Source organism: Archocentrus centrarchus, chromosome 16 (genome assembly GCF_007364275.1).
Source record: "Archocentrus centrarchus isolate MPI-CPG fArcCen1 chromosome 16, fArcCen1, whole genome shotgun sequence".
Taxonomy (NCBI): domain Eukaryota; kingdom Metazoa; phylum Chordata; class Actinopteri; order Cichliformes; family Cichlidae; genus Archocentrus; species Archocentrus centrarchus.
The window spans coordinates 3,292,538-3,320,516 of NC_044361.1; the positions used below are offsets into that span (position 1 = coordinate 3,292,538).

The 27,979-nt window shown below is 41.3% G+C and overlaps 1 protein-coding gene across 2 annotated transcripts; it reads left to right on the forward strand.

The window, feature by feature from the left end:
* The first annotated feature begins 51 nt into the window (after window positions 1–51).
* On the forward strand, window positions 52–27,966 carry glcci1b (glucocorticoid induced 1b). 2 transcript variants are annotated; one of them, XM_030750233.1, is made up of 9 exons: window positions 52–194; window positions 380–753; window positions 9,591–9,739; window positions 17,935–18,024; window positions 20,975–21,100; window positions 21,866–21,994; window positions 24,776–24,965; window positions 26,851–26,971; window positions 27,300–27,966. In XM_030750233.1, exons 1-9 carry the CDS (start codon window positions 178–180, stop codon window positions 27,649–27,651), a joined length of 1,548 nt encoding a protein of 515 aa, XP_030606093.1. In that variant the 5' UTR covers window positions 52–177; the 3' UTR covers window positions 27,652–27,966. The 2 variants fall into 2 exon arrangements, with proteins under 2 accessions (XP_030606093.1, XP_030606094.1); XM_030750234.1 differs by having other exon boundaries at window positions 20,978–21,100.
* The last annotated feature ends 13 nt before the right edge of the window (window positions 27,967–27,979 follow it).

Consider the following 27,979-nt stretch of genomic DNA (forward strand, 5'->3'; position numbering starts at 1 on the left):
TCCCGCCCACAGGCAGCAGCCAGTAGTCTGGCAGAAAGAACTGTCATTTAGAGTGAGTGGACAGGATGGGGAAGACGTAGAAAGAGAGAGCTGGAAAACACGAATTAAACGTAATGAGAAGTATTACAAAACAACTTTTAAAGTTGCCCGTGTTATGTTTGCGGCTTACGACGGCATATGTTAGTATCTAACAGGTAAGTTTATCCCAAAATAATACGACTTTGAGCTATTTCGTCTTCGAGCGAATGAGTTTTTCTTTTAAAGGAAGCTAACGTTTTTTGTTTTGTTTTGTTTTGTTTTTTGCTAACAAGCTAATGTTTATCTTACCGCCCCCACCTCCCCTCTTCTCCACTCTCCCCACCACCATCTCCTTCTGCAGAAAAGCAGCAACTTTGGCTGTGCGTGTTTTTTACAGCGATAAGAATTACAGTCACTTTGTGAGGATGTCAGCCCCCAACAACTCGCTCCAGCAGCCGAGGGTGAGACGCAGCAATGCGGGCTCCCCCGGCTCCTTCAACAACAGCAGCTGCCGTTTGCACCCCATCCGTGCCACTGTACCCTACCAGCTCCTGCGTGCGGGTCAGAGCAGCCCCACGCGGCCGCAGACCCTATACGGAGCAGCCACGAGCCACAGCCGGGGCTCCAGCCCCCCCTCCAGTCCGACACTCAGTTCAGGAAGTGCAAATGCTAAGCAAAGACTGTCCCCCGAAAATAAGGAATCGTCCTGCCCCCCAGATTCTCCAGTTTCTAGAGGTAAAAACAACATTTTCAGCAACTTTGCCTGACCTGGGTCAAGAAATGCGTTGTGACCACGTGTTTGCTTCAGGATGACTGGTTTTGGTAGCCCAGCTTCTGTTATCACTCTGTGGTGTATAGTCATGCCATTAAATGTGCTAAAGTATAAGTCTTTGGGTCGATAACATGTAAATATGGAGCCAGGTTGGCACTTGCTTTGAAAAACCTTTTATGCATTAACTATTAAGCCTATTTTCAAGTGTAGTTAGGCAGCCATAAAGAGGCTAAAGTGACATGCTGGCTCCTTTATTTTATATGCTCTCATGAAAGGACAGAATTGGCAGAAAGACCTGCTTTTGGTTGAAACAGAGGCCACATCACTCCCGGGAGAAGCAGTGCTGAGCGAATGGTCAGGTGTTGCATAGACTGATCGCACTCCATACATAGATACAGCATGGAGCACTCAGAACATATGCTAAATCTCACCATGCTCCCTTGCACATGGATAGCAGAGCCTGGCCTTATGTTGTTTCATGTCATGCCCAGCTGATGTTTGAAAGAGAAATGGAGACACAGTGAAGGAGCACACGAGAGCCTAGGCAGCTCTCAGTGCTTCACTGACTAAACCTTATTTAAATGACTCCGTCTCCTGGCAAATATCGACCCTGTGGCTGGTTTTCTGGAGCAGTATGCTTTCACAGGCCAGCAGTGCACTTTTTTCCCCTTTGCTGGAAGAATACTACTTTTTCTGTAGCCCTTATGTTTTTGTACTACACACACACTCCTAACCAGGCGAGTGTTTGAAACACACTGTGATAAGAAAAGCCTGCTTTTCCAGTATATTGAGACAAAAAAATGTGCTCATTTTATTTCGGTTAACCTCAGTAAATGTTTCTGCCTCAGCAGCTGGATCAGTGCTACTTCCATTTGTCACATTTTAATAGATTTTCCCCTTTTACCTTTAACCAAATGGCTGCCCTGTTTTCTCATTGCAGCATGGTAGTTATTATGGAGTAGTGTGTGGAATTTAATGTTTGTGACGTGCTTCACATTCCTCAGTTCTTTGAATGAGATGACCTCGAGCCTTGACCAGTGTACCGTGCAAGACAGGAAACGAAGTCTCTTCAATAACAATTGAGCTGGCAGCTTTACCAAACACGATGAATTTCACCTGTGTTGGTGTTGATTCCCTACCGTGTTGGCATGCCATGCATACCTCAGTCCTCTGAAAGAGCAAACTTCTAACCCAGACCAGTGTCCCATGTCAGTGGTGATGCTGATGGAGGCCTGACCCTCGTTCATGGATGTGACCTCATAATACAAACATGCCTGTGAGGCGTCAGATGACACATCAATGAAAGTCTGGTGCCTGCTGGAAGTAGAAAATGTGGCACAGACAAATTTGAGGTGGAAAAACAGTTGAAACAAATGAAGGGAAAAAATGGTTATTTTGTGTTATTGATCATTAAAATAAAAATATAACACAAAGATGGCTGTCACATTTATAGAACAAAAGTAAGCAAACCAAAGACATTTATTTTTGTAAGCTTTCAATCAAGCAGACTGGACTGAGTCAAATCGTTCAGTCCATCATTCAAGTCATTTTTGTCTCTGCAGTGCACACTTTGTGTCAGGCAAGGTTTCTACCAGGCATTGGATGATTGTCAGGGCTCATGAATCCCCCCCCCGATAATTGGTATAGTAGTTTAAAAACAAACAATTTCCTGTAAAATAAACATATGTTAAAATGTGCTGATTCAGCTCCGATGCAGCTGCCTCTCTGTGGTCTGGAGAAATGTCCCTTTGAGAGAAAGATCTGGTTATGTGTAAAGAGTCAAAGCTCATGAGTGCCGAGGTCAGAGTAGCACATTTCTTCTGAAGCAGCTCTGGTGAGCTAGCAGGATTGTGAATTAAGGTTGAAGTCATGTGATGAGTGTGTCCAAACTTTTGACTGGTACTGTACTTCATTAGTGACAGGTATGCAGTTTCCTGGTTATTTCAGAAATATTCCAACAATGTGATATTTTGCAGTGACCACAAATAAGTCTGCATTCTTTTTAATGACCTCTTGGGGGGGGGGGGGTACCTGTGGTTCCAAAAGGACAACATTCTTCTATAGTCTTTTTGGACTACAGTCTGTATGGACTTTCCCATAGACCATAGAAGTCTATAGAGAAACTGCCCTTAGCTGTAAACTCAGTTTGTACTTTCTTAATTCATATTCTGTTTTTCTTTTTCTTTTTTGTAAATTTTGGTCATTCTAAGATGTCCTCATTGGCTAACACCTGTGATTGACAAATCTTTGTGTGTACAGTGTTACAGTCAGATGTGCCTCTTGCTGCAACTGCTGTCTTTACACCAAGATGGTGAAAGTGAAAATGCTCATGACGCTCAAGGTCTTCATAAGAGTGATTCACGAGCTAATCGGTATTGTCACAGTGCCAGTGTCACAGTTAACATCTGGCTTGCTAATGTTAACTTTCCCACAGCAGAGCTAAGAAGTGCAGCTTCTAGCCAAACTCCATTTGGACTAATTCTTCCAAACTTGGTGGAACAAATTGTATCGCTGTCACGCAAAACAACTGTCAGCCTTGAGTATTGCGTCTTTGCCTCACCCGGTTCCCTGCTATCCTGTGTGGGTGGAACAACCTGAGCCTCACCTGCAGGAAAAGTCTAGCACAGAAGTAGAGCGACCAGAAATGAAGCAAAACAAGTCCTTTCTTCAGAGCCACTTTGGAGATCTGTGTTTATGGATCTCCAAAGCAGCGACGAGCCCCTCCCAGTAAATTGTTAGCTAGCATTACACAGCATGCTGCTCAGTGGTGTAACTTTTATAAAAGTGTAGTTATTAGCATTGCGCCCTGAACGGTGGTGGCCATGGGTTATTAATTGTTGTCTGTATGAATCATGTAAGTATAACAATTGGTTTTTCCCTTGGTTCGGAACAGCAAGATGTCAATAGCAGTCACTCAGCTCAGTGCTTCACCACCATCCTTCACTAACTAGTGGGCAGTCTCCATCTTTATATACGGTCTATGATGATACTGTGTTACAGGGATCCTGAAAGTCCAGATTTTGTTTTCTGATTGCTCAGTTATGCAAGGGAGACTCAGGGTGTGGAAGTGCTGGCACGTTGTAGTTTGATTTCTTTTTCAGAGCCCACGTCTTGTACAGCTGCACTTTGTCCTTGTCTTTTACCTTAAGCCAGCACAGAGCCCTGTTACACAAATATGAATAGAAATTCTTGGTATTCAGTGTCCTGGACATGACTATAAAGTACAAAATGTACACAGTAAGATCATGGTGTCAAGCATGCAGCCTAGGCCAGAACCTGGCTACTAATGAGTACCGTTCAGCCCCCTGAATGTCTTTGCAACGTGTGAAAACTGCAGTGAAGTCATTATATTCCAGTTTCTTAATAAAATGCATCATTACTCCTTTGGTGGCGATGCCAGCCTTACTACGTAAAATGTCTGGAAAGTGTTTCTAGACCGAGATGAGTTGTTTGAATCATGAAAATGTAAAATACTGTACATGTACTGACAGTAGACTCAATAAGACATCTATTTTGTAAATAGATCTCATTAAAAATGATAATTTTAACAGGTGGGGTTAAGTTTGCTTCATTTCATGCAGTTTCAGCTTTCAGAAAGTACTTTACACTTTAAAAAAGGGGAAATGTTTGCAGGGTTTTTTCTTATGCAGTGGATTTACTGGTGTGGCACACTTGATTAATTTGGGCTGCATGTAGCCTGTGAACTAAAATGGGGTTGACGCCTCTATATAAAGAATCGATATGCTTTCGTGTTACTTTTTAGTTTTTCTTTCTTATGAATCCGGAACTTTCCGGTAAATTTATAAAAATATCTGCTACTGCAGAACTGTCATGTTTTGCACCAACATAGCCCTGCCCACAAAACACCATTTAAAAACACAAAAATGAGCTGCACTTTTTTTTTTTTCTTTTTTTTTTTAAAGCAGTAGTAGTAGTAGTTACAGATAACAGTATCTGGGGTTGTCCCACATATAAACTGTTTTGGAGCTCCAAAAAGAGGCTTTGACCTTCCACCAAAAGAAAATCACTAGAACCCCACTTACACATTTTTTGTAAGTGGGGTTTAATTTGCTCAAGCTTAAAATACATTTTTGTTTATCAGATGGCCAAAAACAACAGGAAAATACAGAGTTGTGCTGTCGGGTAACAGACCTTTTGCATAGCAGACCGATCATGCTTTTATGCGTAGTCACTCCCCTGCAAAGGCCTCGTTTAAGCCAGGAAAAGCCGCGAGTATGAGCATAAATTGGAAATTTTTATCTTTCATTGCTGCAGCCCAGCTTGATTTCACCAAAGCAATAGTCTGTGCAGTGTATAATTTCTCATTCACTGTAGTACTTTGTACCCATTCATAGACATAATGCTTGCCATTTGGTGGAAAACTCAGTCCAAAGTGCCTTACAGTACCGCGGGCGTGGTGATGGACTGTAAGGTTCAAATGATTTAGATCTTAGCCTGATGATGCTGGACAGAGTCAAGAGTATTATATTCTACCTCGTGACCTTTTAGATTCACCAGCATGACATCATCTTTTACCACACTGTCCCCACAATGAAAGTCAAAGTGCCAGCTGTGCTGAAATGGCCCTGCTTCATTGTCAGCCATACAAACTGCAGAGTAGGACCAAATGTGAAAATGAATGTGGTCTGAATCAGTGGACTGTTGCAGAAATGCACTGTTTCCTGTACTTTCATCTCTGTGCACGTCACATTTTGAAGCACCTGGAAGTTTACCCTCACCTTTGATCTAAAGTTTGCTCATTCTTAAGTCCACATGTATAAATGGAGGATTTGTTAGCACTGCTGGCACCTACTGTCCTCATTCACTGTATTCAAACCTGTTCATGCTAACTTGCTGTGAAAGATACCCACTGGGCTCAGTGACTCATGTTTATAACACCAACAAGCCATTTCCCAATCTGCTAAGAGACAAATACACATGAAGCTCACTTTTTTTTTTTTTTTTTGGACATATCACAATCACATTTATTTATCATTTATATTTTATTCAATTGCAGTGTATGATCAAATACCTGATTTCAAAACTGTCACAGATGATGTATAATATGCTGTTTTTTTGTTTGTTTTGGTAGGGTAAAATATAGTATTGTTACCTAAAATAGTATAACTGTTAACATAATTGCCCAGTTCCAATATAATACTGATACCTTGATGTTTGGTAACAATCAGATACTAGTATTAAATTAATAAGCTCTGCTCCTCATTGTGAACTAGTATTTGTAAGGTGACTAATAAGCAGGACCAAGAAAAATACAGTGAAAATCAACAAAAATGTGTTAGTGTTATTCATTTAATGCCAGCTTATTATTAGACTTCATGAGACTTTGTGCAAGTCATTTTAATGACAGTCTACTGCATACTGCTGTCGTTTATAGTCATGCTAGTTTCTTCTCTCTGTGCATGACTTCTCACATGTGCGCCAGATGTGGAGCTGACACCAAACAGCTGAAGAGGAATAGTAGTCATTGTTGACGACAAATTGTTATATTGCCATAAACTTAATAAATAGCTTTTCTGCGAATATTACACCAAACCAGTGCCCCTCTAGCCAAAGCATCATCTCAATGTACAAATAAAAATAAAAGCTGCTGGTGTGGCAAGTGTGAAAAACCTCCAAACTGCAGCTGTTTTGCTGTTAACTTCCTGCGTGATGTTAGTTGCCCTGCTAGCTGCTGATGTGGCAGATCGGTGATAGATTGGATTGGATGACAATGTTTCAATCTTTTTGAGTCAGAACTGCACCACCATCCAATCAGTGGGTCTCAGCTGTCACATCACACAAACATGCTATTTTTGCTTCCTTAGCACATTTAGATCATTAAAATTATTACAGCTGTGCTGTTTTTGGAACGAGCCGCTGAAGTAGGGCTGGGCGACATGCAAAAAATGTTTTTATTTTTTTTCATATCAGTCTAAGATTATATATCACAGTATAAATCAAATCAATATTTTTGTCAAGTATAAAGGTTCCTTTTTACTCTTAAGTGAAGATATAAGGTTAATTTTTATTTCAATATTTATTTTCTATCAGAAGTTGAACAGATAAATCCACTTTTTTTTTTTCTCTCATGTCTACTAGTTATTGTTACATAAAGACACTCTCCGTATTTGCCTAATGTTTGGGATTATCTGCCATAATCGAGTAACCCTGTGTCACCTAACTTACTGGTTGTAGCTTATGTCTTTAAAAAAATATCTTACATAAATTCCCTCCATGCGTCTGTCCAGCATGGGGTCATTCCAGTCTCCTCGTTAGCTAAACTGTCATTAGTGAGTTCAGAGTGTATTTTCATTTTTGATACCTGTAGCTATTATTAGGCGGCACGGTGGCGTCGTGGTTAGCGCTACTGCCTCACAGCTAGAAGGTCTAGGTTCGAATCCAACTTGGCCCGGTGGCCTCTCTGTGTGGAGTTTGCATGTTCTCCCTGTGTCTGTGTGGGTTTCCTCCAACAGTCCAAAGACATGCAGTTAGTGGGGGGTTAGGTTAATTGGTGATTCTAAATTGCCCATAGGTTGTCTCTCTGTGTTAGCCCTGCGACAGGCTGGCGACCTGTACAGGGTGTACCCTGCCTTCTTGCCTCATGACAGCTGGGATTATTAGTATTAGTTATTAGTTATTATTAGTAGATTTGCCAGATATGGATTAAGCCTAGTTCCAACCTTAGAGGAAAAATTAAAGGGAGACATACATTAAAAAAAGGTTTTGAGGCTTAACCCATGTCTGGGAATCTGAGTCGCTCTCTTTTTAAGCTTGATACCAAAAGTAATAGTTTTGTTATTGATTTATTCCCTTTCCATAAAATGCCAGGAAATCATAAACTTGCACTGGTCTGAGAAAGTCTTCAGCTGTCTTTTGTTTAGTCTAAAACCCAAACACATCCAATCTGCTATCACATGGCTTAGAAATTCTCAAGTTAAAGGAGCAGAAACATAGATCAAGCTAAATTAATGGGGGTAAAAACCTTGCTGTTTGCTCTGCAAAGGGAAATTCTTACTAACATTCAACTTGGAAATGGTCCTTTAATTTGACATGCACTACTCACTTAACCCCAAAAAGAATCAGCAGATGGGCTGCTTTGATGTCTTGGCTTCTTTCACACTGTTTCTTTTTTCTCATCGGGAGATTATTCTAGTCTGGCAAGTGGGGAGACGATGGAAAATAACCACAATCCCAGTTCTGAGAGTGCTGGCTTGGCCTATATCAATATTGATAGAAATTTAGCCTGCTTCTTTTGTCTAAAATGCTTCAGGGAATTTTACTGTAGCCCAGTAAGCTTACTTAGGCAATACCTTTGGGTGGGTAGGCCTGTGTATTCTGTGAACAAAGAGCAACAATGAGCGGCTGTGTAGTTCTACTAGGAGAGAGGTGCCTCATGGAGATAGTTTAGTCTGTGTGTGTGTGTGTGTGTGTGTGTGTGTGTTGGAAAGGCTCTTGCCCTAGCCTGCTCAGTCAAGGAATAAAGTAAACATGCATATTTCCTGCTCATCGTTTTGTTCCTTTAGTCTGCCTTTTGATATGGGAACAAAGAAACTCACACTTGCTTTTAGAAATCACTAGAATTGTAATTGAGGCTAATAAATTTAATGCAAACTCTAAACACTCTTGAGCTAATATCACTGCTTGTTTTTGCTCTTTAACTGTGTGTCACTGCAGGAATGTTGAGTGGATACAGGCAGTATTGATGTGCATTGTGGCTGTTTATGAGTTCTTATGTGGGTGGCATGTGCTTAACTGCTCCAGCTCATAGCAGATTGCTCTCATAACATCAGATGCTCCTGCTCAGCCATTTACATTTGCCCCAGGCCTCAGCTCTGAAGCCTGCTCTTTGCTCTGCTCTAACACACCGCACCGTCCACACTTTGAAAACAAGAAGATATTGGTACATAGGCTTGCGTGGATAATTGAAGCAATGTTTTATTGTTTTGCTGGAAGGGTGACAGAAGTATATTTTAGACAGAGACCTTAGTAACAAGTCATTATGTAAGTGAATGTTTTAGGGTTGGGCAGTTAATCAAATTTTAATCTGACAGACTTGGCTTTCACTGATTTATTGAAACAAGGTCATCAAAATGAAAAGATTGTGCTGCACTCTGTTTTGCAGTAATTGCATCCTTTTCCTTTATTTTTACGCCTCATAAAAGTCGACTCCTTTCCAGGCCGTGGCAGGTGTGGTTCATTTCACCTTTTATTGAGTTGAATTAAAATTAAAGATCAAGGAAATCCATTTGATGAAGAACTTGTCATTTAAAAGTTTATTAAACCCACTATTTATAAAGTCCATGTAATCATTTTACATAATTGTGACTTAAGTATTACAAAATTCTGATTGTGGTTTATGCCATAATCAGTTCATGTATGTTTATATTTCTATAATGTGAAGATGTACCTGCAGTCCCCTCCTCTTATTACAGCACACAGTTAAAGAAACCAAGTCAAGAAAACAAAACTATTTTGGCATTTTATTTTGTAATAACTGACTGGCATCAATTTACATGCTTTTTTTTTTTAGAAATGTATTTATTTTTAGATTAAAAAAAAAAATCTAACAATTATGATTGGTATGCCATTTAAAAATATGCCCCCAGTTCCTGGTTGCATATGTGCACTGAGAGATTTATTACACTAAAATGTTACCTTTCCAGTTAACCTTCTGACATAATCAGCAAGGCAGAGCATTGAATTTCAAAAGATGCACTGGGGTGTTTGGGAGTATTTGCTCACCATGTACTGATGCCAGCATGTGTCTAATTCTCTGTCCTTATTCCTTCTCACTTCCCAGCAGAAAGATCCAAATTACAAGTAAGGAATTCGAGTGCCATCCGGCGGGCTTCTTCCTTGGACGCCATCACAGGGCCATACCTCACTGGACAGTGGCCTCGAGACTCCCATGGACCTTACCCTTCCTGTATGAAAGACAAAGCCACGCAGGTACATAATGTTCAGAAAATCCTACCTTGGCTGCCGGCCTGTAGGGGTTGACTCATCCTAGCTCTTTTCAACACTTTAATCTTTAACCTTTACTCAATGTTGGCGTGCAGTTAATCAACCTTTAAAGCCTAGTGATTGGAGAGTTCCTGCCAAAATTAACTCTGGGTGTTGTAGTTAACGTCAATCTGGACATTTCTTTTTTTTAAAAATGTATTACAAAGTTTTCTCTGGAAACCAGGAGGTGCCCAAATCCACTCCTTTCACTTTGGAAATCTGCTCTGCAATGAATCATTGCATGATTTAGGAAATATTTGTGTAATTTAAAGTGTGGTTTTTCTAATGTTCTGTCATATATATATACACTGTTACAGTGGTGCCCAAATTAAAGGGGATATATTATGCTTTTTAATCCTTCCTTTTCATATGTAAATCATTCACTTGTGGTCTTTATAAAGTAGAGCTGCAGTGCTTTGGTCTGAATTCCTCATTGTTGTAGCTCCACAGACCCCTCTTTTACCCCTCTACTGAGGTGCGTCTTAGAGCAGCTCGTTTTCGTGCGGTCTCTTTAAATGTGAACGAGGCATTTCATGCCCCGCCCCCCTCCATGTCGCAGAGCGTTCCGCTCCACCCCGTTCGGCCATTTTTGTAGTTTGATCGCAGCGATACGATTATCTACCGGCAGAGAAACAGGCACTTCGAAGAGGCTCTGATGCTGGGGGAGGCGATATAAGGAATCGTGTGGGTTAATGCACCCAACAACCGAACATTTTGACTTGTCTCCTTGCAACTTCGGCATAACTGAACTTGGACTACAAAATCGCTGCGAGGAAAAAAAATGGCGGATTCACGAAATTGGTAAGCCGGAAGTTCATGTCTGTTTAGCAGTTCAACAGCAAATACTGTGACATAATAGATAAGAAACGTAATAGGGAATAGAGAAAATTGAACAGACTGAAAAATATGACCCAAAAAAAAATATAAAGATATCTACGCAGCACCGGGAGAGAATAAATTTAAATTTTCTGCACAAAAAAAATGTTTTTAAGGGCTAAAAATTTTTTTGCATATGTCCCCTTTAAACATCGGCCAAGTTTCAAATAATTTTGACATATGTACAAGTAACCCTTGTGACCCGGAAAGTCAGGCTTCCAACTGTCTTTTTTCTGCTCTTTGATGTCAAAGAAAGCCTTGTATGTAGTCACTGCGTTTATTGATTTGCATGAACACTGTGATGGCGCCACAGTCCCATTCATATCGGTGCTTGAGACTCACTGCAATCTTCTATCCTATAGCGCCTGAATAAATTCATGATTTTTTTGATTTTTTTTTTCCCCCAGAAGATGATGGCAGCTATGAGTACCACAAGTAATTCTTGGATTCTTTCATATTTCCTAGTGCTTGGTGCTCAACGAAGACTTTTGTTATATTAATCTAGTGGGTGGAGTTTGGAGTCGGCTGCCAGTATAGGCCGAACAGGCTTGTGTACACATTTGAACACATTATAACACTTCATAATAACACTTCATAAGGCTTATGTATGGATTTCACATTGAACTGACCACAGTATTCCTGGATAGCAGCCCACACATAATCACCCACTAATCTTGCCTTGTGACTAAGTGTTAAATGTAGTTTCAGAGCTTTTTTTTTTTTTTTTGTAGGGGGAGGGTTTCTGTTATGAAAGAATATTGAATATGTATGATCATGGCAAGGGCTGCTCTCCTCTGTGCTAACAGAAGCCTTTCATGTGTCTGAATGAAGACCGCCAAGGCTCATTTACATGGGCTTCATCCCTTTAACCCCTCATTCGCCCTGCATTTCTTTGTGTGTAGGCTGAGGAAGTGGTGAGTGGGCCTTCCAAAGTTTCTTAAAGCAGCTGTGTGCAAAGTAAACACCTCTAATTACAGGGTTCCTGTACATTCAGGACAGACTGGACAAGTATGGAAAGTTCATTTGATAATGATCAGGTCTTGATGTTAATGTTAATATACGAAGCCATCTTTTAGACTTAATTTTTTATTTTTTATTTTTTGGCATATTGTGATGTTTGCCTGTCCCCGTATACTTGGTCTTAACCATATTTACCTGTAAAAAGCTGATTGAAGTAGGCTAATATAAAAATCAATTACAATTTCTGTCTTTAGATGTTGTGGAAAAAGTGGAAAACAGTTTCGAGGATTTCACACTCGTAAATGCACAAACTTCCACAAAGAATAGTCAGAGACCACTTCCTGTTAACAAGTTATGCCCGGCCCCAGCTCTTTTTGTGGGACAGCAACAGCAGCAAGCAGCACACAAAGGATCCACAGACTCTTTTGTTGTGCATTGCACAAGTTCAAGTCAGCCTCTCCTTTGAGCTGTAATTCAGCCCTGCATGGAGGTGAAGTTGTTTGCACCTGTCCCCCAGGCTATGACTGAGGCGAGGAGAAATCCCACTGCTTACCACCTGGCCCTCGTGGCTGCACGGCCTGCCTGCCTTTTGTGTGGGAGTTGAGGAGCAGAGGGCCCATACATATGCTAATCACTGTTCCGGGATAGGCCTGCGTGCTCTAGGCCCTGTGGTTACAGAACACAGAGAATGTCTGTATGAAGATTAGGATCCTGACACACCAAGGCAACCTTAATGAACTAGCACAAAGACAACCTGATCAGTTTATGTTGCCTCATGCCTTCTGTTAAAAGTTGCACTTTGCACACAGTGCAAGAGCCGATGACCAGCTGACCACTGACAGGCGAGCACATTCTGCGCCTACGTGACAGGAAAAGACTCATTAGCATTATGTGTAATTGAAAATGTGCAAAACAAACTGCCGTACCATTTTCATATCCCCGTGAATCGGCCCAAAGCACATCGTTAACAGCCTCATATGGATTTGCTTCTGTTTCTGTTTGTTTTTGTTTTTTAAACAAACTCTGAGACTTGATGTATACATGATGTAGCCATTGTGACATCTTCTGTTGGCATTTTTGCATCTGCCATGTTGTTGTTTAGGAGCTAGATGTGACCATATTTGGATGGGAGTGTGGATTTCTAAGTTATAAACTAAGACTAACAAGCATCCATAATGTGTGCACACGTATCTGCTAATTAGTGATAAGTAACAGACTAATAAAATACTAGAATTTCACTCATCAAAACTGAAGCCAAAACTTTTTAGAAGTCTGTACCTCACAGCAAGTCTAAAAAGAATTGTATAAAGAATGCATCAAAAAACACTAACACCACAAATATGATGGAAAGCATCCAGAAGTCATGAAAGGCAAAATTAACCACAGAGGCTGTAAACGTTTTTGTATCCAGTTGTAAACCTACTTTTTAATGCTCCTTAGTTCAGCACTTTAATAGCCTGAGAATCAGGAATGTGCATGATCTTCAAGTATTGGAATAATCATTGTTTTTAAAAAAGATGTACATTATGTCTGTCAAAATTTATATTTGCCCTTGTGTTTACGAGTGGTTGGCTGTAGTGTGCTACTACCACCAGCTACATGCTCTTTGAACAAGTATTTATGAATATGCTTCTTGTGACCAGTTGTTGGATTGATGAAACCTTAATCGCATTTTTGCTACATGCAAAACCAAAGACAGCAGCTGTCAAAATTCTCCACCAGGTAAACTAGCATATCACATCTCAAATTACAGCTCCGTAGAGAAGGATGAAAATTAAATAATATTTTGCTTGGAATCCCAATCCCTAGTGGGATTGGTTCACTTTAGGAGCCAGCCTCAAGGGGCTATCAAAGGAACTGCTTGTTTTTTGTTTTGTTTTTTTTTTTGTGTTACTGACGCACTTGCTTGGGGACGGCCTGATGTTGACATACCTCCAACTTCTGCCTTGGAATATAAAGGCCTTTAGACAGATACAAGAGTACATTATTGAATGTTATCTGGTACCACATTTTAACCATTAACATTTTTCCATATTTGCCTCATAGAAGCTTAATATAAACATGCTTCTTGTAGATTATGGAAGATGGCTTAATAAAAAATACATACATTTCTGATCTGCTCAGTGAGCTCGATTTACTGACTCATTAAGTCAACTCATTCAATCAGAGCACATGGTCTCTGCATCTCTTAAACATACCAAATTACAGCACCGGCACTTTGCTCGCATGTCTCGGCATGTAATCTAAATAGAATAGCAGAAATTCCACTGTGATTCTATCGAAGCCCAGTCATTATTTCCTGCTTTGGAACAGAGCTGGATTCTTGAGGATGTTGCCTGCATGTAACCTTTTGGGTGGGATTCACAATAGGAAGCAGGCTTCAGGCTGCGGTAACAGTTGAGTTTTATCTGTACAGCATTACATTATCAGGCACCACACCTGGCACACAGCTCAGGCTTGGAAGTTTGAGAGCTAACATTATAAAAGGGCCTCTGAGGTAAAGGAAGGTGGATAGTCTTGTTAACACATTGTTTGAGAGGAAGGGAGTCAAAGAAAGACAGCCTGTGGTTTTTGTAACTACCACATCTACATATCTTGCAAATTAAGATATCAAACAGTGACGATATTGTGACATTTACTGTTACCTTTTGGCCTACTGACCAGTAATAAGCTGTCTTCAGGATTAACAAAAAACCATGGGCTCATGTAGAAGGCGTCTCATGTCAAACAGTGTTGAACTTGTGAACATTTGTTTGTTAGCTAACAAACAAATTCTCGCAAGTTAGTTAACAGTGAGGGTTCTAGCCTCAGGTGTCGCCATATTTACTGTGAGCTGTTTTTCCTGTACTGAAAGTTGCTGTCATCACAGCACAAGGACAAATGTTGTTGCTATTCCTGTTCAGATCAAATCAGAATGAATTTATTGTGATTTAAGTCTCAGAAAAATAAAGCAACGTGAAACCTCTGTCCATCATGACAAAAGGGCATTCTTTTTTTTTTTGGTTTTTTGTTTTTTTTTTTTAGCCTCCCAGCATGTTTTCATTTGATACTTGAGAAAAAGGTAAGGTATTTTAGTTAACTAAAACTCCAAACTGAAAATGGCAGAAATGATAACAATTTATGGTTTTAATTTATTTAAACAATAATCTTTGTGTATTATACAGGAAATATTGTTCAGTTTTTGTCCGTTTGGTTAAATTTATCAACACAGTTAGCCTGTGGGGCCTTTGGGGCATCCTTTTATTGAGATGGTGTTTGTATTGCAGTGCCTGGTATAAACTACTGTCCACAATCAACTGAACACTCAAATAAATTTAAGTATTCAGAGCAGATCCACTCTAGAAACTGACTGAAACTAAACTGAATTTACAAATAAAAAATAAAACTCATGAAAAACCTAAAAATTCCAATTCCTATGAAAACTGTATCAAAATGACAATATAAGCATTCCACAGTTCACAAGATACAGGTCCTCCTCGGTGTCCCAGAACATCTGAGAGAACTTAGCTTTTCCTTGAGCCCAAAACTCCACAAAGTCTCTCTGCCCTTTCTAGCCAATCTGCATTCAGCATGAATGGATTACACTGAAGCATCGAGTCCCTCAGTGTTTGGCAGAGGCATCAAACGGCACAAGCAATTCCATAGCCCATGCACAAAATGTTAATGCTAAAGGCTAGCTACACATCTGCCAAGCACAGTGGTCCCTTTATGAGAGCACAAGTGCTCATTTAATCCGCTGTCCTTTTCGGGGGAAGCTGGCACCAGCAAGCCAGCGCAAACGACTTCACGGGTGTTCTCATTATTCACAGTGTGATATTCCATATCATAGGGCAAGGCTTATGCGTTAGTTGGAACGCTATAGAGGCTTTTCTGTTCGTGTGGGGTCAAACATAAGGCAGTGTGAAGACACTGACATTTAAGTTGCTTCGTACTACTGTGCTGTCCATAAAACGTCAGATGTTTGAGGACCCAGAGGACCCAGTGTTGATATGCATAATCAGGGGGAAGTATGTGGTTTCAAGCAACCCTATAAAACATCCTCAGCCTGTTTCTGTTTTTGCATTAATTTGCATAACTTAACTGTTTTCTTGTATCCACCAAACATGTCTGGAAAGACTTGTTCAGTGACATAGAACTGCCTCTGTGCTCTCCTGTAGGGAATGTTTTGTCTATCAGATGTTTTTTAGTGGTGTACCAACGATGCAAAACTTCTCTGTAGACTCGTTGACCTTGTATAGGCCGAGCATTGTGCAGATCAGTGTTTTACATAGGCTAAGAAATTGGCAAGCTTTTACTAAATGTGAAGAGGTAAAAACTTCAATGTGGGATCTTTGCTTTTAAAGTCCATGTAAATGTCATTTGTGGCTGACAGTGTTTTTTCCTTGTTAGGTTTCAATTTATTTATTTATTTATGGACTGTATTGGTCATCTTGTCTTCTGTGTTCCTGTAGTCTACAAACAATGAAGTAAGTTTAGTCCCCTGCCCTGGATTTACTGCATTTATCTTAATTCATCTTAGTAATGGAAGCAGTCAGACATGCCATGACTTTAGTTTTTCCTGTTGAGTATAACTGTTTCCTCTGGGATGGTATCTCATGACTGTTTTGCTCAGTTTCATTGATTCCAGATTTTCAGCTTTACTTTTAAACATGCAGCAATCATTACTGCTTTCAGCCAACATCTTTCTCAACTGTTTATTTAAACTTTTTTTTTTTATCTATTTATTTAGTTGTTGCTCACATCCTCAGTGACTTCACAATGAGGAGAAATATTACCCAATAATTGTCTTTAACAAGCATGTTTCATGAGGTTTTAAGAGATCTTTGTGTGAGCTTATGCATTCCTACCTCTCCTGCATCAGCATTTGTATACTTTAGATTCATGTATGTATGTTATGTATGTATAAAAACAATCTGCTTTTTGGTTAATCTAACCTTTTTATGTGCAAATTTCTTGCACCTACACATAATCAGACTGTCTACAAGTCTTTAAAAACTCAAATATTTCTTGCATACATATAAAGACAAAAACATTTAGTGCTTAGGCAGTTAGAATACAGTGTTTGAAACCCTGAGGATGCTGATTAAGAACAAGGTCTTGCCTTGCTAGCCAGCCTGCTTGTTAGCATCTGAGAATAGGAAGATACAAGTTTAATGGCAAATGGACTGAGCATATTCAGGGCCACAGGAGGGCTGGAGCCTATCCCAGCTGCTCCTGCAAACCTAATTTGGCTGGATGGATGGATGGATGGATGGATGGAAGGAAGGATTGGGAATAAATAGAACCTCAGAATCCCTGAGCTGGAGAGGGCACTCCACCCTCTCCTGCCCCAGGTGGAGGAGTTTAAGTATCTCAGGGTCTTGTTCACGAGTGATGGGAGAGCGGAGCGGGAGATCGACAGACGGATCGGGGCTGCGTCTCCAGTGATGCGGATGCTGCACCGGTCCGTTGTGGTGAAAAGGGAGCTGAGCGTAAAAGCGAAGCTGTCGATTTACTGGTCAGTATATGATCCTACCCTCACCTATGGTCACGAGCTTTGGGTAGTAACCGAAAGAATGAGATTGCAAATACAAGCGGCAGAAATGAGTTTCCTCCGAAGGGTGGCTGGCCTCTCCTTTAGATATAAGGTGAGGAGTGCGGCCATACAGGAGGGGCTCAGAGTAGAGCTACTGCTCCTCCACATTGAGAGTTGAGGTGGCTCGGGCATCAGACTAGGATGCCTCCTGGGCGCCTCTTGGGTGAGGTGTTCTGGGCATGTCCTACCGGGAGGAGGCCCCGGGGTAGACCCAGGACACACTGGGGAGATTATCTCTCGGCTGGCCTGGGAACGCCTTGGGGTCCCCCCGGATGAGCTGGTGGAGGTGGCTGGGGAGGGAAGTCTGGGCTTCTCTGGTTGGGTTGCTGCCCCCGCAACCCGGGCCCAGATAAGCGGAAGAAAATGGATGGATAGAACTTCTTGCAGTTAAAGCCAGTGCCCAGAAATGCTTACAAATCAAACCTATGGTGAAGGTGTTTCAAATTTGACAGTGAATGTTTGGAAGAACCACATTTTTGTCTTAAATAGTTTTTAGTGTTTAAATATAACTTTCTTGTATGTGTAGATACCCTCATCACATGTTTATGCTCTTGTGCAGTACAGCCGCACATAACCCTGAATATTTTTTTGCCTGTATAGCATAACATAATCTGGAGGCCATGTCACATTTGAAACGCATATCATTATCGTGTTTGTTTGTGTTTGAGGAAATGATAATGAGTTGTGTGACACTTGGGTTTATGTCAGCATGTATGTTTCTGTGTTTCAGACTCCGGGTCTCTGGATCGATGAGGGAGCAGAACAGGGAAGTCCTCACCAGCGTTCAGCCTCCTGGGGCAGCGCAGACCATCTCAAAGAGGTAGGTCGACCTGTCGTGCTTTCTCTTACTGTTAGAAGGTGCTCACATGTTTGTTATGAGCATCCACCGTTTTATCTGTTCAAATCTTGTGTTTGCGAGGGACAGCCAATCAAAAGAAAGTTTGCTTAAAAGGAGGGCTAAGGAAGCTTTAAATTTGTTTCAGATACTGGGTGATCCCAGGGGTTGCACCAAAGCCCAGCATAAGATAAATGGGTAGTAATTTGAAATGTGAATCATGCAAAGCTACTCGGGAGCCCAAGAATAAGAATCTGGAGCTGGAAATGAGCACAATGGGCCCACTTTAACCTTGATTCACACCACAGAAAATGTCCAACCCACCCGGACTAGCTGAATACATTAATTCAGCTAGTAGTAGTAGTCTGTTTTTGTCATTTTTGAGGTTCATATCATTTACTTAAAGTGTGTTTTATTTGTCAGGGTCTGTGGTCAGACTAAATATTATTCTCCTTAAGGTTGGTTTCCACTCCTCTCTGTCTGCCAGGCTTGGTAGCCAACCAGCCGACCACACAGCATTATAAGGTCTCCAGCTCTTCAGACCACAGTCTAAATTTATCCTCGTTCTCCCCTCTGTTCCTCACTCAGCTGTGTCCTTTGCATCTCATTATGGCCTCTTGTTTTTGAGAGACTGTGCAGGAGCTCCTCTCAAGGGTGAAACAGCCATATTGTTCCCTCTTGGGTTTTCACAACTTAGTCAGGGTAACTGAGGTTCTTTAAAATCCTCTCAGATGTTCCCGCAGTATAATAGATGCTCATATTTTCAGTTTCCAGCCCCAGAGGAATTCCAAAATATTAATTAAGCACAGATGTGCTGGGTTTTGACCAAAGAAATACTCAGATCTTTTTAAAAAACATGCAAGTTGTCCACAGTTTGAAAGGCTAAGGTTGGTATAATTCAATCTTTCAGAAAGCTCAGATGTGTGTTTTGTAACTTTATACCACACTGCTACCACTACTATTCACTGCTACTGTAGGTCAGTGATCAATATTGGATCAGTGTCTATTATATAACAGGGTTTTGTTTTGTTTTTATTGACAGTATGTGATCTGACAAGGATGTGGTTTAATTTAGAAGTCCACGCTTTTAATTTAATGGTGTTCATGTTGCATTATGGCAGTGATCGCAGGTGTAAAAGAAAAGAGACTTTTTATTTCATAACTGCCACAAGAGTTTCATAAAACCTGTTTCTTGCCATGAGCTCCAGCAGTTTTATCTGATTAGAAATTATGAAATCTAATTCTAACTTTTCAGGTTTTATTGTTACCTTAGACTAAAACTACACCTGCTGGATAAGTTCGGTGTTCATCTTTCCACAAACAAACCCTTTGCCTTGGCCTGTACAATCAATAGCACAGCCAGGAAACCCTCTTTCCCATCCACTGAGATTACATCAGGATTGTCTGGACTTGTCGTTATCATGTGCTGTGGTCACTAAGTGAATGTAGTGAACTGCTTTTTTGTTCTCTAACCTACATGTGTGGGAGGACATCTATGAGAAGAGCAAGTCTCTTTGTTGACTGTGTTGCCAGGATTACAAGATCAGCATTGAAGACCACACCTTTGTCTGCACAGCACAACTGCATCTCACAAAGGGTATCCTGTTTTTAGGCTGATCCTGGACCAGACGTAGAAACACCCATTGACTAAATTTGTATCTGTCAGGTGTTCAAGGCTGATCGTATGCAATATACTGACCTGCAACAATACAATGCATAAAGGATGACTTTGTTGGGCATATTCCTGCCAGCTAGTTTAGTGGTTGATTTTTAAACAAGCAAAAAAATAAATAAATAAATCATACTAAATACAATAAAGTAAGAAGATAAAACAAACAAAATGCTTTAATAGATGAGAGTAAACAGTGTCTGTACAAATAGTGTCTGTAGAGACGGTTTAAACGTTAATCACATTCTTTGACAACTACAGTAAATGGTATATTAAGAGGACGGATGGATGCACACGCACGATGCCAGATTAGTTTGTGTGGGTAATAACAATGGAAGTAATTTTTTTTTTTTAATTTAGTATCATGAATGGTTCCTTTTGGTAGTGGGATTTTTCCATAGTTTTTGTGATTATTGGAGAAAAACGAGCTCTGTACAAAATAATAGATTATGATAGTTGCACATTTTGTTAAGCAGGATAATCTCCACAAACTTATGCCACTTGTTTTTAACCTCTGAAGTGTAAATGCAGTTGCCAGAACTAAAACACTAACCAGGTGATAAAAGAACTACAGCACAGATGTTTTGGATTGAACTTTTGAATGCCTCTCACAGCAAAATGTCTAAAGCCTGTGTTAAGCGCAGCTCTAGCAGTCATTCAGGCACCTTAGCAAAAAGCTGCTCAAAAAAGAAGCCACCATCTTTGAGGCAAGGTAACCAGAAGTGCAACATCGGTAACTCGTTTCTAGGTTTTAGGACGTAATCCAATCCTGTAGCTCTCAGCGATAGTTGTACATCAATAAATTATTACTAATTAGTTTAACTAACTGGTAATAGCAAGAGAAGCAACTTATGTGCAGTCAGCTAAATATTGGACATCTCTAGCTGTTATGGCTGCACGCTGTACAGATTTCAGTGAATATGACCATCAGTGCTAAAATAATGCTACGAGTAACATAAGGATCAACCCTCCCAGGCATCTTGAAATCAGATGGGGAGTCAGGGGGAGCAAAGATGGTTTTCCTGTAATTTTGCAAACACTGTGTGTTCTCACAGTTGCTCAATAAGTTAAATTAATTACAATATTGTCTCTGGGCTGACAGTTAAGTAAATGAGAGGAAATGTGCTTTTCACCTCCTGACCTCATTCAGTTCACTCTTGGGAATAGTTAAAACTCATATGCTTGCATGCCTTCACAGCTCCCATTGTGACCCGTCATTCACTGAAGTGCTCGTGCTTTTTTTTTTTTTTTTTTTCTTCTCCCCAGCAGATTGCTAAACTGAGGCTACAGCTGCAGCGTGGCAAACAGGTCAGCCGTCAGAGCAAAGACAGGGAGCAGAGCTCGCTGCAGCTCCCACAGCAGGCGCAGCACGGCACTGCGTGCCAGCCACAGGTGAGCGGCTCGCGTCGGTACTCGTGCTTTGCCTATCTGGGTTGTTGTTTTTCAGGTGGAAACATTAACCAACCCCACATGAGTGATGCAAGGTTTTAGGCTGACAGCAGTGATATGATAAGGTAGCTTAGCAGCTGAGCAAAAACCATACAAATGAAGCAGACCAGCCTGAATCACAGCTGTTGAAGATAGGGAAAAGGAGCAAGGTTGCTTTCTACATTACTCAGTTAATGTAGCCCAGAGGGATTATGATTAACTTGGTTGTATGTCAACTTGGAGTAATGTCGAAAATCACCGTTATAAAGCTGTAATTTTGATGCCACACAAACTGCTCTTGGAGTAGGTGTTGGTTAAAAGTATATTTACTCTTTGTGTAGGCCATATTTCATCATAATCACAGGTTTATGATGTATGTTGCTTTGACTTTTACTCAGGAGGTCTAGTTAATGAGTCTCCTTTGTGACCAGTTGTATCAAATGTAAAAGGGAGACAGTCGAGGAGAAAAGTGTCTGGGCATGTCCCTTTTTTCCACTGCTTGCAGTTCATTCATTAACAGATGCTCAGCTGTGCAACTGCTGTAGGAACATTTACATAAACCATGAAATCCTTGTGAAATGTAATCCACAAACTGAGTGCCTCTACCCAATATCCATGAGTCCAAGACACGTTCAGTTTGATATGTTGTTCAGAACTTTATTTTGACATGTGCATCATTTTTCACATTTTCTACTTTTTTTTTTTTTTTCTTTCTTTCTTTCTTTCCAGTATAAAGGAACTTCAACGACAATCCCCGTGATAAAATCCCTCATCTGCAGGGTGCCGAGCAGCGTGGAGGGCATCAACCATGAGCTAGAAAATGTGTTTATTAGAGAGGACTGGGAGCAGGGGATACAGGTAGGGTGTGTGCCCATAACTGTGATGGGTCAAGCTATGTTTCAACATGATTTGGAGTGCTTGTTTAACTGCATACCTGCAATTGTTGTGAAATCTTATCATTCACCAGTAGAATAAAATGTCAGACTTTAAAATGAAGCATTCCAGTGGGCTTAAAAAGAAAGGTGGGCTGTTTATAAGTTGCTTCTCTGCACATATCTTAATTACAAACTTTGTGACTAATGCATGACTAAGCAACACAATCTGCTGCCTTTCCATCATCCCACACATGAGTTTCAACTTGACTATACTGGAACGCAGCTGCTGATAGTAGTGCTTGTTTTGCTGTGCAGCCACCGGGCAGTGGCAAATGAATTAGCCAAAGAGAAGAATAAGGAGTACTGCTTACAGCTGCAGACCAAGAAGGTAAAGCTGGAGTTCATCCAACTTCTTTAGAAAGGCAGCTTAATGATATTGAGGGCTACCACAATAGTGCCCTGATCCACCTGCAGGTAGGAAGACATGAGGCAGGAAGGGTTTGGACTGGTGGTTCAATAGTGACTGAACTTTCAAGATGTGGGCATTGTTCACTGGTGAGCTGATTGCACTCTTGGTTGCAAGTGCTGAAATGATTCTCTAGATGTACTTTAGCAGTCATTAGCATGCTTGAAGCTTAAAGTCTGTTGGGGGTAATCCTGGGAATATGTCTGGTATGGCTGCTTTAGGTTACAGTTTTGAAGCCGGTGCTGGAGCTTATCGCACCCTTGCAAGACAATGCGTGCAGTTCCATCAGATACACCACAGAGTATTTCATAAACATCCAAGCAACATCACATTAAAGCAGCTCTGGGTTTATTTTTATGGAAGCTGCATCACTGCACAGAGCAGATTAGAAGGACAGGAAGTCGGACAGGAACAACATGGAGTATCCGGTCAATTTTCACAATAAAAGACCCCACATAGGGCGCCTGGGCGCCTGGGTGGCTTAGTGGTGAAGCCGGCGACCACATACACACGCCGCGTTGCGGTGCGGGCAGCCCGGATTCGCGTCCCGGCCCGGCGCCGATTTACCCGCGTGTCTTCCCCTGTATCTTTCCCCCATTTCCTGTCTCTCTCCACTGTCACCAAAAATGGAAAAAAAAAAAAAAAGACCCCACGTAGACTACTCGCTCTGCTTCTGAAACACTCCCGGTGTGATTTGTAGCTGTGCAAAGACAGCAACAAAACTGTGTCGGAGATGTGACATCAGTTCTAACGTCACCTCTGAGTGATTATTTTACACATAAATAATTTTTTTTTTTTTAAATCACAGCATCGTTATTATAACATCTCAATTATTTAAAAAAACAAAAACAAATGTTCTGTAAAAGTGCCACACATTTCAGATATGAAAGTTTAACATTTTCAAATAGCTCTTAACATACATGTGCAATACTCATGAGCAGTGTTTATTTGGGCTCACTTTTGACTGTTTGAGTGTTCTTACTTTTAGGTTGGTCCTTTTTCCTCTCTTGTGTAGACGAGCTCATTAGGAGCTTGCCTAATAAATGTTGATGATGTTTGAAGAACTTAATTTCTCAGGATAGAAAGAGCTTACAGCTGAAACGCATTTGTTTGTCCTACACAAACGAAACGAAGCTGCCGTTTTATCAGTGAGTGCGAGCCCGTGCCTGCGAGATGTCGAGATGTTGATGAGATGTTTTAACAGCTCATGATCAAACATAAGCTGCACTCAGACTCCTGAGTCACATCAGCCCTGCAAACTGCAACTCTCATACACTGACACTAACAATGGCACTTTTTTTTTTTTTCAGGATCATTGTGAGTCGATGTTGCTTATGCAGTTTATATTCTGCATTACTGTTTAACTTAAAATAAACCTGTGTGTTCTCATTATAATAAGTTAATTTCCATAAAGTCAATCTTTTATGCATCATTAGCTACAATTTTAACGTGTTTAACATGTCATAAATGCAAAGGTGATCTCTGGATGTTTAAGAATATTAAATCATACAAATAAAAGTTAGTATAGTTAAGTTTTCTGTTTGGCTCGTGTAAGGAAATGCACAGTCAGACGTTATATTTGTATACATGACTTATATATACCTATGATTTAAATAACTTTTTAGGCTGTAGTTAAAATTCATTACATGCCCACAAGCACAGGCTTGTAAAGTAGCTTGTAGCACTGTACACCATAGAGCCAGGCACATATAATTCTCACTCACTCTGAAATAAATCACTCGGAGGGAAGGAGGTCTTAAATCTCGTCTGGTGCAGGCTAATAAACTTCGGCAGGTCTGTAAAGCTCTACTCTTAGAAGGTCGCACACACGCACATGCCCACGACACACCGACAAACACATGCACACACACTACAGATTTACAGCCTGCTGAACGCGGAGCATTTTTTTTTTTCCTGGTCTCCCTTTTTGAATCAGCTGTGCCAAAGCAGAACATTCTGCACATCACACTGTTCATCTGCTGTCAAGCACTACCATCTGGTGTGGTGTTTGCTTCTCCATTTGCCCTTTAAACATGCAGACAAATACACCAGAGGCCTTTTTAGTTGTAGCCAATTTTAGAGCAAGGACGTTTTAGCTGGTGCTCTTCACCCGGAATGATTTCATTCAGTGAGTTAGCCGGTATTTGCACAGGGTCGCTTCAGGAGTTTGCAATTTGAGAATGTACTGGGGCTGGTGGGGAAAAGATCTAACCTCTGACCTTGAGGTTATGAGTTTTTTTTTTTTAAATATTAGGATTTACGGGTTCTCACCATCGCTTGTGTATTCTGACGTCACAGACAATGGATGTGGTAGATGGCCGCCGCGCCCCCTTCCCTCCACATCGGTACAGCAGCAGTGGGGACACACGTGACACAGACACACAGGCTCCATCAAGCGGTGAATCCAGCCCGTCGCCCCGTCCATGCAGCTCTGATCACCTCCACTCACCTGATGGGAGCCCCTGTTCTGCAGAGGACATTGACAAAGGTGTGCCTTCACCAGTAAACAGATGTAGTGTTCACTGACTTAAAGGAGATCACTGAGTTATTTTTTGCTCAGTGTTATGTGATATTCAAAGGTTATATAAACCTCTGTGGCTCCATGGAGATGTGTGAAATCTGATAAACATGCTCAAGTGATTCAGTGTTGCTCGGGGCTAAAGAGTAGAAGATTTTAAAGACAAGAAAAAAGAAAGAACATGAAGTAAGAGACTTCATAGGCCACAGATGGGGTAGATGATAGAGGATAGAAAAAGAAAGTGGGAGAGAGTGAGAAGAGAAGAGAGATTGAGAGATGGAGAAAAAGTTGTGGAGCGAGATGGACAGAACGAGAAAGGGATGGAAAGGGTGCGAGAGATACATGCAAGGGGCTCAACCTGCTGTGGCAGACCTGCAAATTCTGGTGTTCAGGGTCGAGCTGCGAGGTGCTTGGCTGTAAGTGCAGGTCCCAGTAAAGGATCGCCCAACCTCATGCCACCCTCATGGAGTCTGTTTGGTCAGAAATATCCACATGAGTAGCCTGCTGGAGACCATTTTTTAGGGCTTTAGCAGTGCTCATCCTGTTCCTCCTCACACGAAGGAGCTGATACCAGTCCTGTTGCTGGGTTGAAGCCCTTCTTTGGCCCCGTCCAGTCTTCCTGATGTCATGGCTGATTACCTGGTATCTCCTCCACATTCTTGAGACTGTGTTGGGAGACACAGCAAACTTTGTCATCCTGGAGGGACTGGTCTACCTTTTTGTACAGCAGTATGATAGATAATATAAAGCGGTACGGTGGTGTGGTGTTTGGTACTGTTGCCTCACAGCAAGAAGGACCTGGGTTTGAATCCAGCCTGGGGCCTTTCTGTGTGGAATTTGCATCTTCTCCCTGTGTCTGCGTGTGTTCTCCCTGGGTACTCCAGCCTCCTCCCACAGTCCAAAGACTGTGGTTAGGGTAACTGGTGAGTGTGAATGGTTGTCTGGCTCTCTGTGTTAGCCCTGCGACAGGCTGGTGACCTGTCCAGGATGTACCCCGCCTCTCGCCCTGTGGCAGCTGGAGCAGTCTCCAGTCCACCGCAACACTGAATTGGAGATAATGCATAAAGATAATAGTGCACAGGAGTGATTATGCCAGTGTTGGTGTTTAATCTGCTGAGAGCAGTGCTGATTGTTTAGTCTGCCTGCAGCAGGAATGAAGTTCCTGTGGTATCTCTTCTTCAGACACTGTGGGTGAAGCAGCCTGTTAGTGGAGGAACTGCCCAGTGAGGTCACTGTTGTGCATGGTGTGGAAGTGTTTTTCCCACCAGAGATGATAGTTCAGCCATCCTCTCAGTAATGGTCTCTGGCCACCGACTGCAAGCATTCCCTTTTTGATGGTTGTCACGTTTTTAAATTTTTAAAATTTTGCTTCCTTATTGGGCAGATATCCCTGAATTTTAATGCCCTTGTTTTTATACTATTAAAATCCAGTGTTTGTTACATAAATTTTTTTTTTTTTTTTTAGCAGAGTATATCTGATTTTTAGGGGGATTGAGGCTGTTTAAACAGTGAAAAGGGACGATGTAAAGAGGGAACTATTATTATCTACTATGTTTCTTTTTATATTTTAAATATATTGCAGGGGGAAAAAACATGGAAAGAAAGAGGTGTACTGTATCCATTCAATCTTGTTTGTTTGTAATCTGCCCATCGTGTGTCTGTTTATTCTCTTTGCTGTCCAAACAAAAACAAACAAGCAAAAAAACACATTCCACAAAAGCATTGTGCAGAGGACACACTACAGCCCTATTTTAGGCACAGTACAGCTTTTCAAAATTTATATATATATATATGTCTCATTATCACTTTAAAAAAAAGCACAGTGAACATGTTGTAGTCTTTCTTGTGTTTTCAGACAGTTTGTGCAGTTCTCCTCTCCCCAAGTTTGCCACGTCACCCAAACCTAACAACAGCTACATGTTCAAACGGGAACCTCCAGAAGGCTGCGAGAAGGTCAAAGCCTTTGATGAGTTGGTGTGAGTATTCTTTTTTTATTTATTTTGTTTTTTTTTTTTTTGGTCTTCTTGTTTCTTTTTAGACACATCCTCACAACCTCATATTTGGCAGTTACTACTGAACAATTGTGTTTTACTGTGTTTGTACCGAATGTTAGTTACACTTTACTGTACAATTTCATGATTTCTTGAGTTCCTGTGTGAGGATGGAACAAAGCCAACAAGCTTATTTGCATTGTGGGTGGTGCTATGTGTTATTGTAGGATCTAAAACTAACAGTTAATCAGTTACAGTCTTATAAATGATAACAACAAGCCAAATTACTGAGCACCACTTCTGTTCTCTTCAGGTCTGGCAAATCAAAAGGCTTCCCTCTCTTCTCGTGCCCTGACAAAAACAAGGTGAACTTCATTCCCAGGGGCTCGGCCTTCTGCCCCGTTAAACTCCTCTGCTCCTCCCTTTTCTCCCCCATCTCTCCCTCTTCCTACACTTCTGTCAGCTCCGGTTTCCTTGGCAACAGCAGCTCTGGACCACAGGTCGCCCCAAGTGTGCCCACGGCACCTCTAGCTACCTTTTCGTCCTCCACAGACAGAAACGGCAACTCGAGCGGTGGCGTAAACTCAGACAGCAGCACAGGCAGCCAGACCCCTGATGCAGATGTGGGGAAAGACAGCTCGGCACAAGTACTCCTTACCAGCTAGTCCTCAGGTATCCACGACCAAACCACCTACAGCTAAAATATTGCAACTAGTCAGGTATGGTTTAAAAGAAGAAAAAAAAAAAAAAAAAGTGTATTGCACTCCGATAATTCTAACGTTAGCCAGCAGGGAGTGTCCAAGGTCTAGAAATACTTAAAAGGATAATGGTACCAGCATCCTGCTGCACAAGCATCGCTACTTGATCCTAGTTTTAGTCCCACTGTCAGTGAACTCTGATGGTTTGGGCATTATTGCTGACCTTGGGCAGAGCCTCTCTCTTCACCCATCACTAACCTAGTCTTCTCCTCTGTACTATAATACTTCCCGTAAC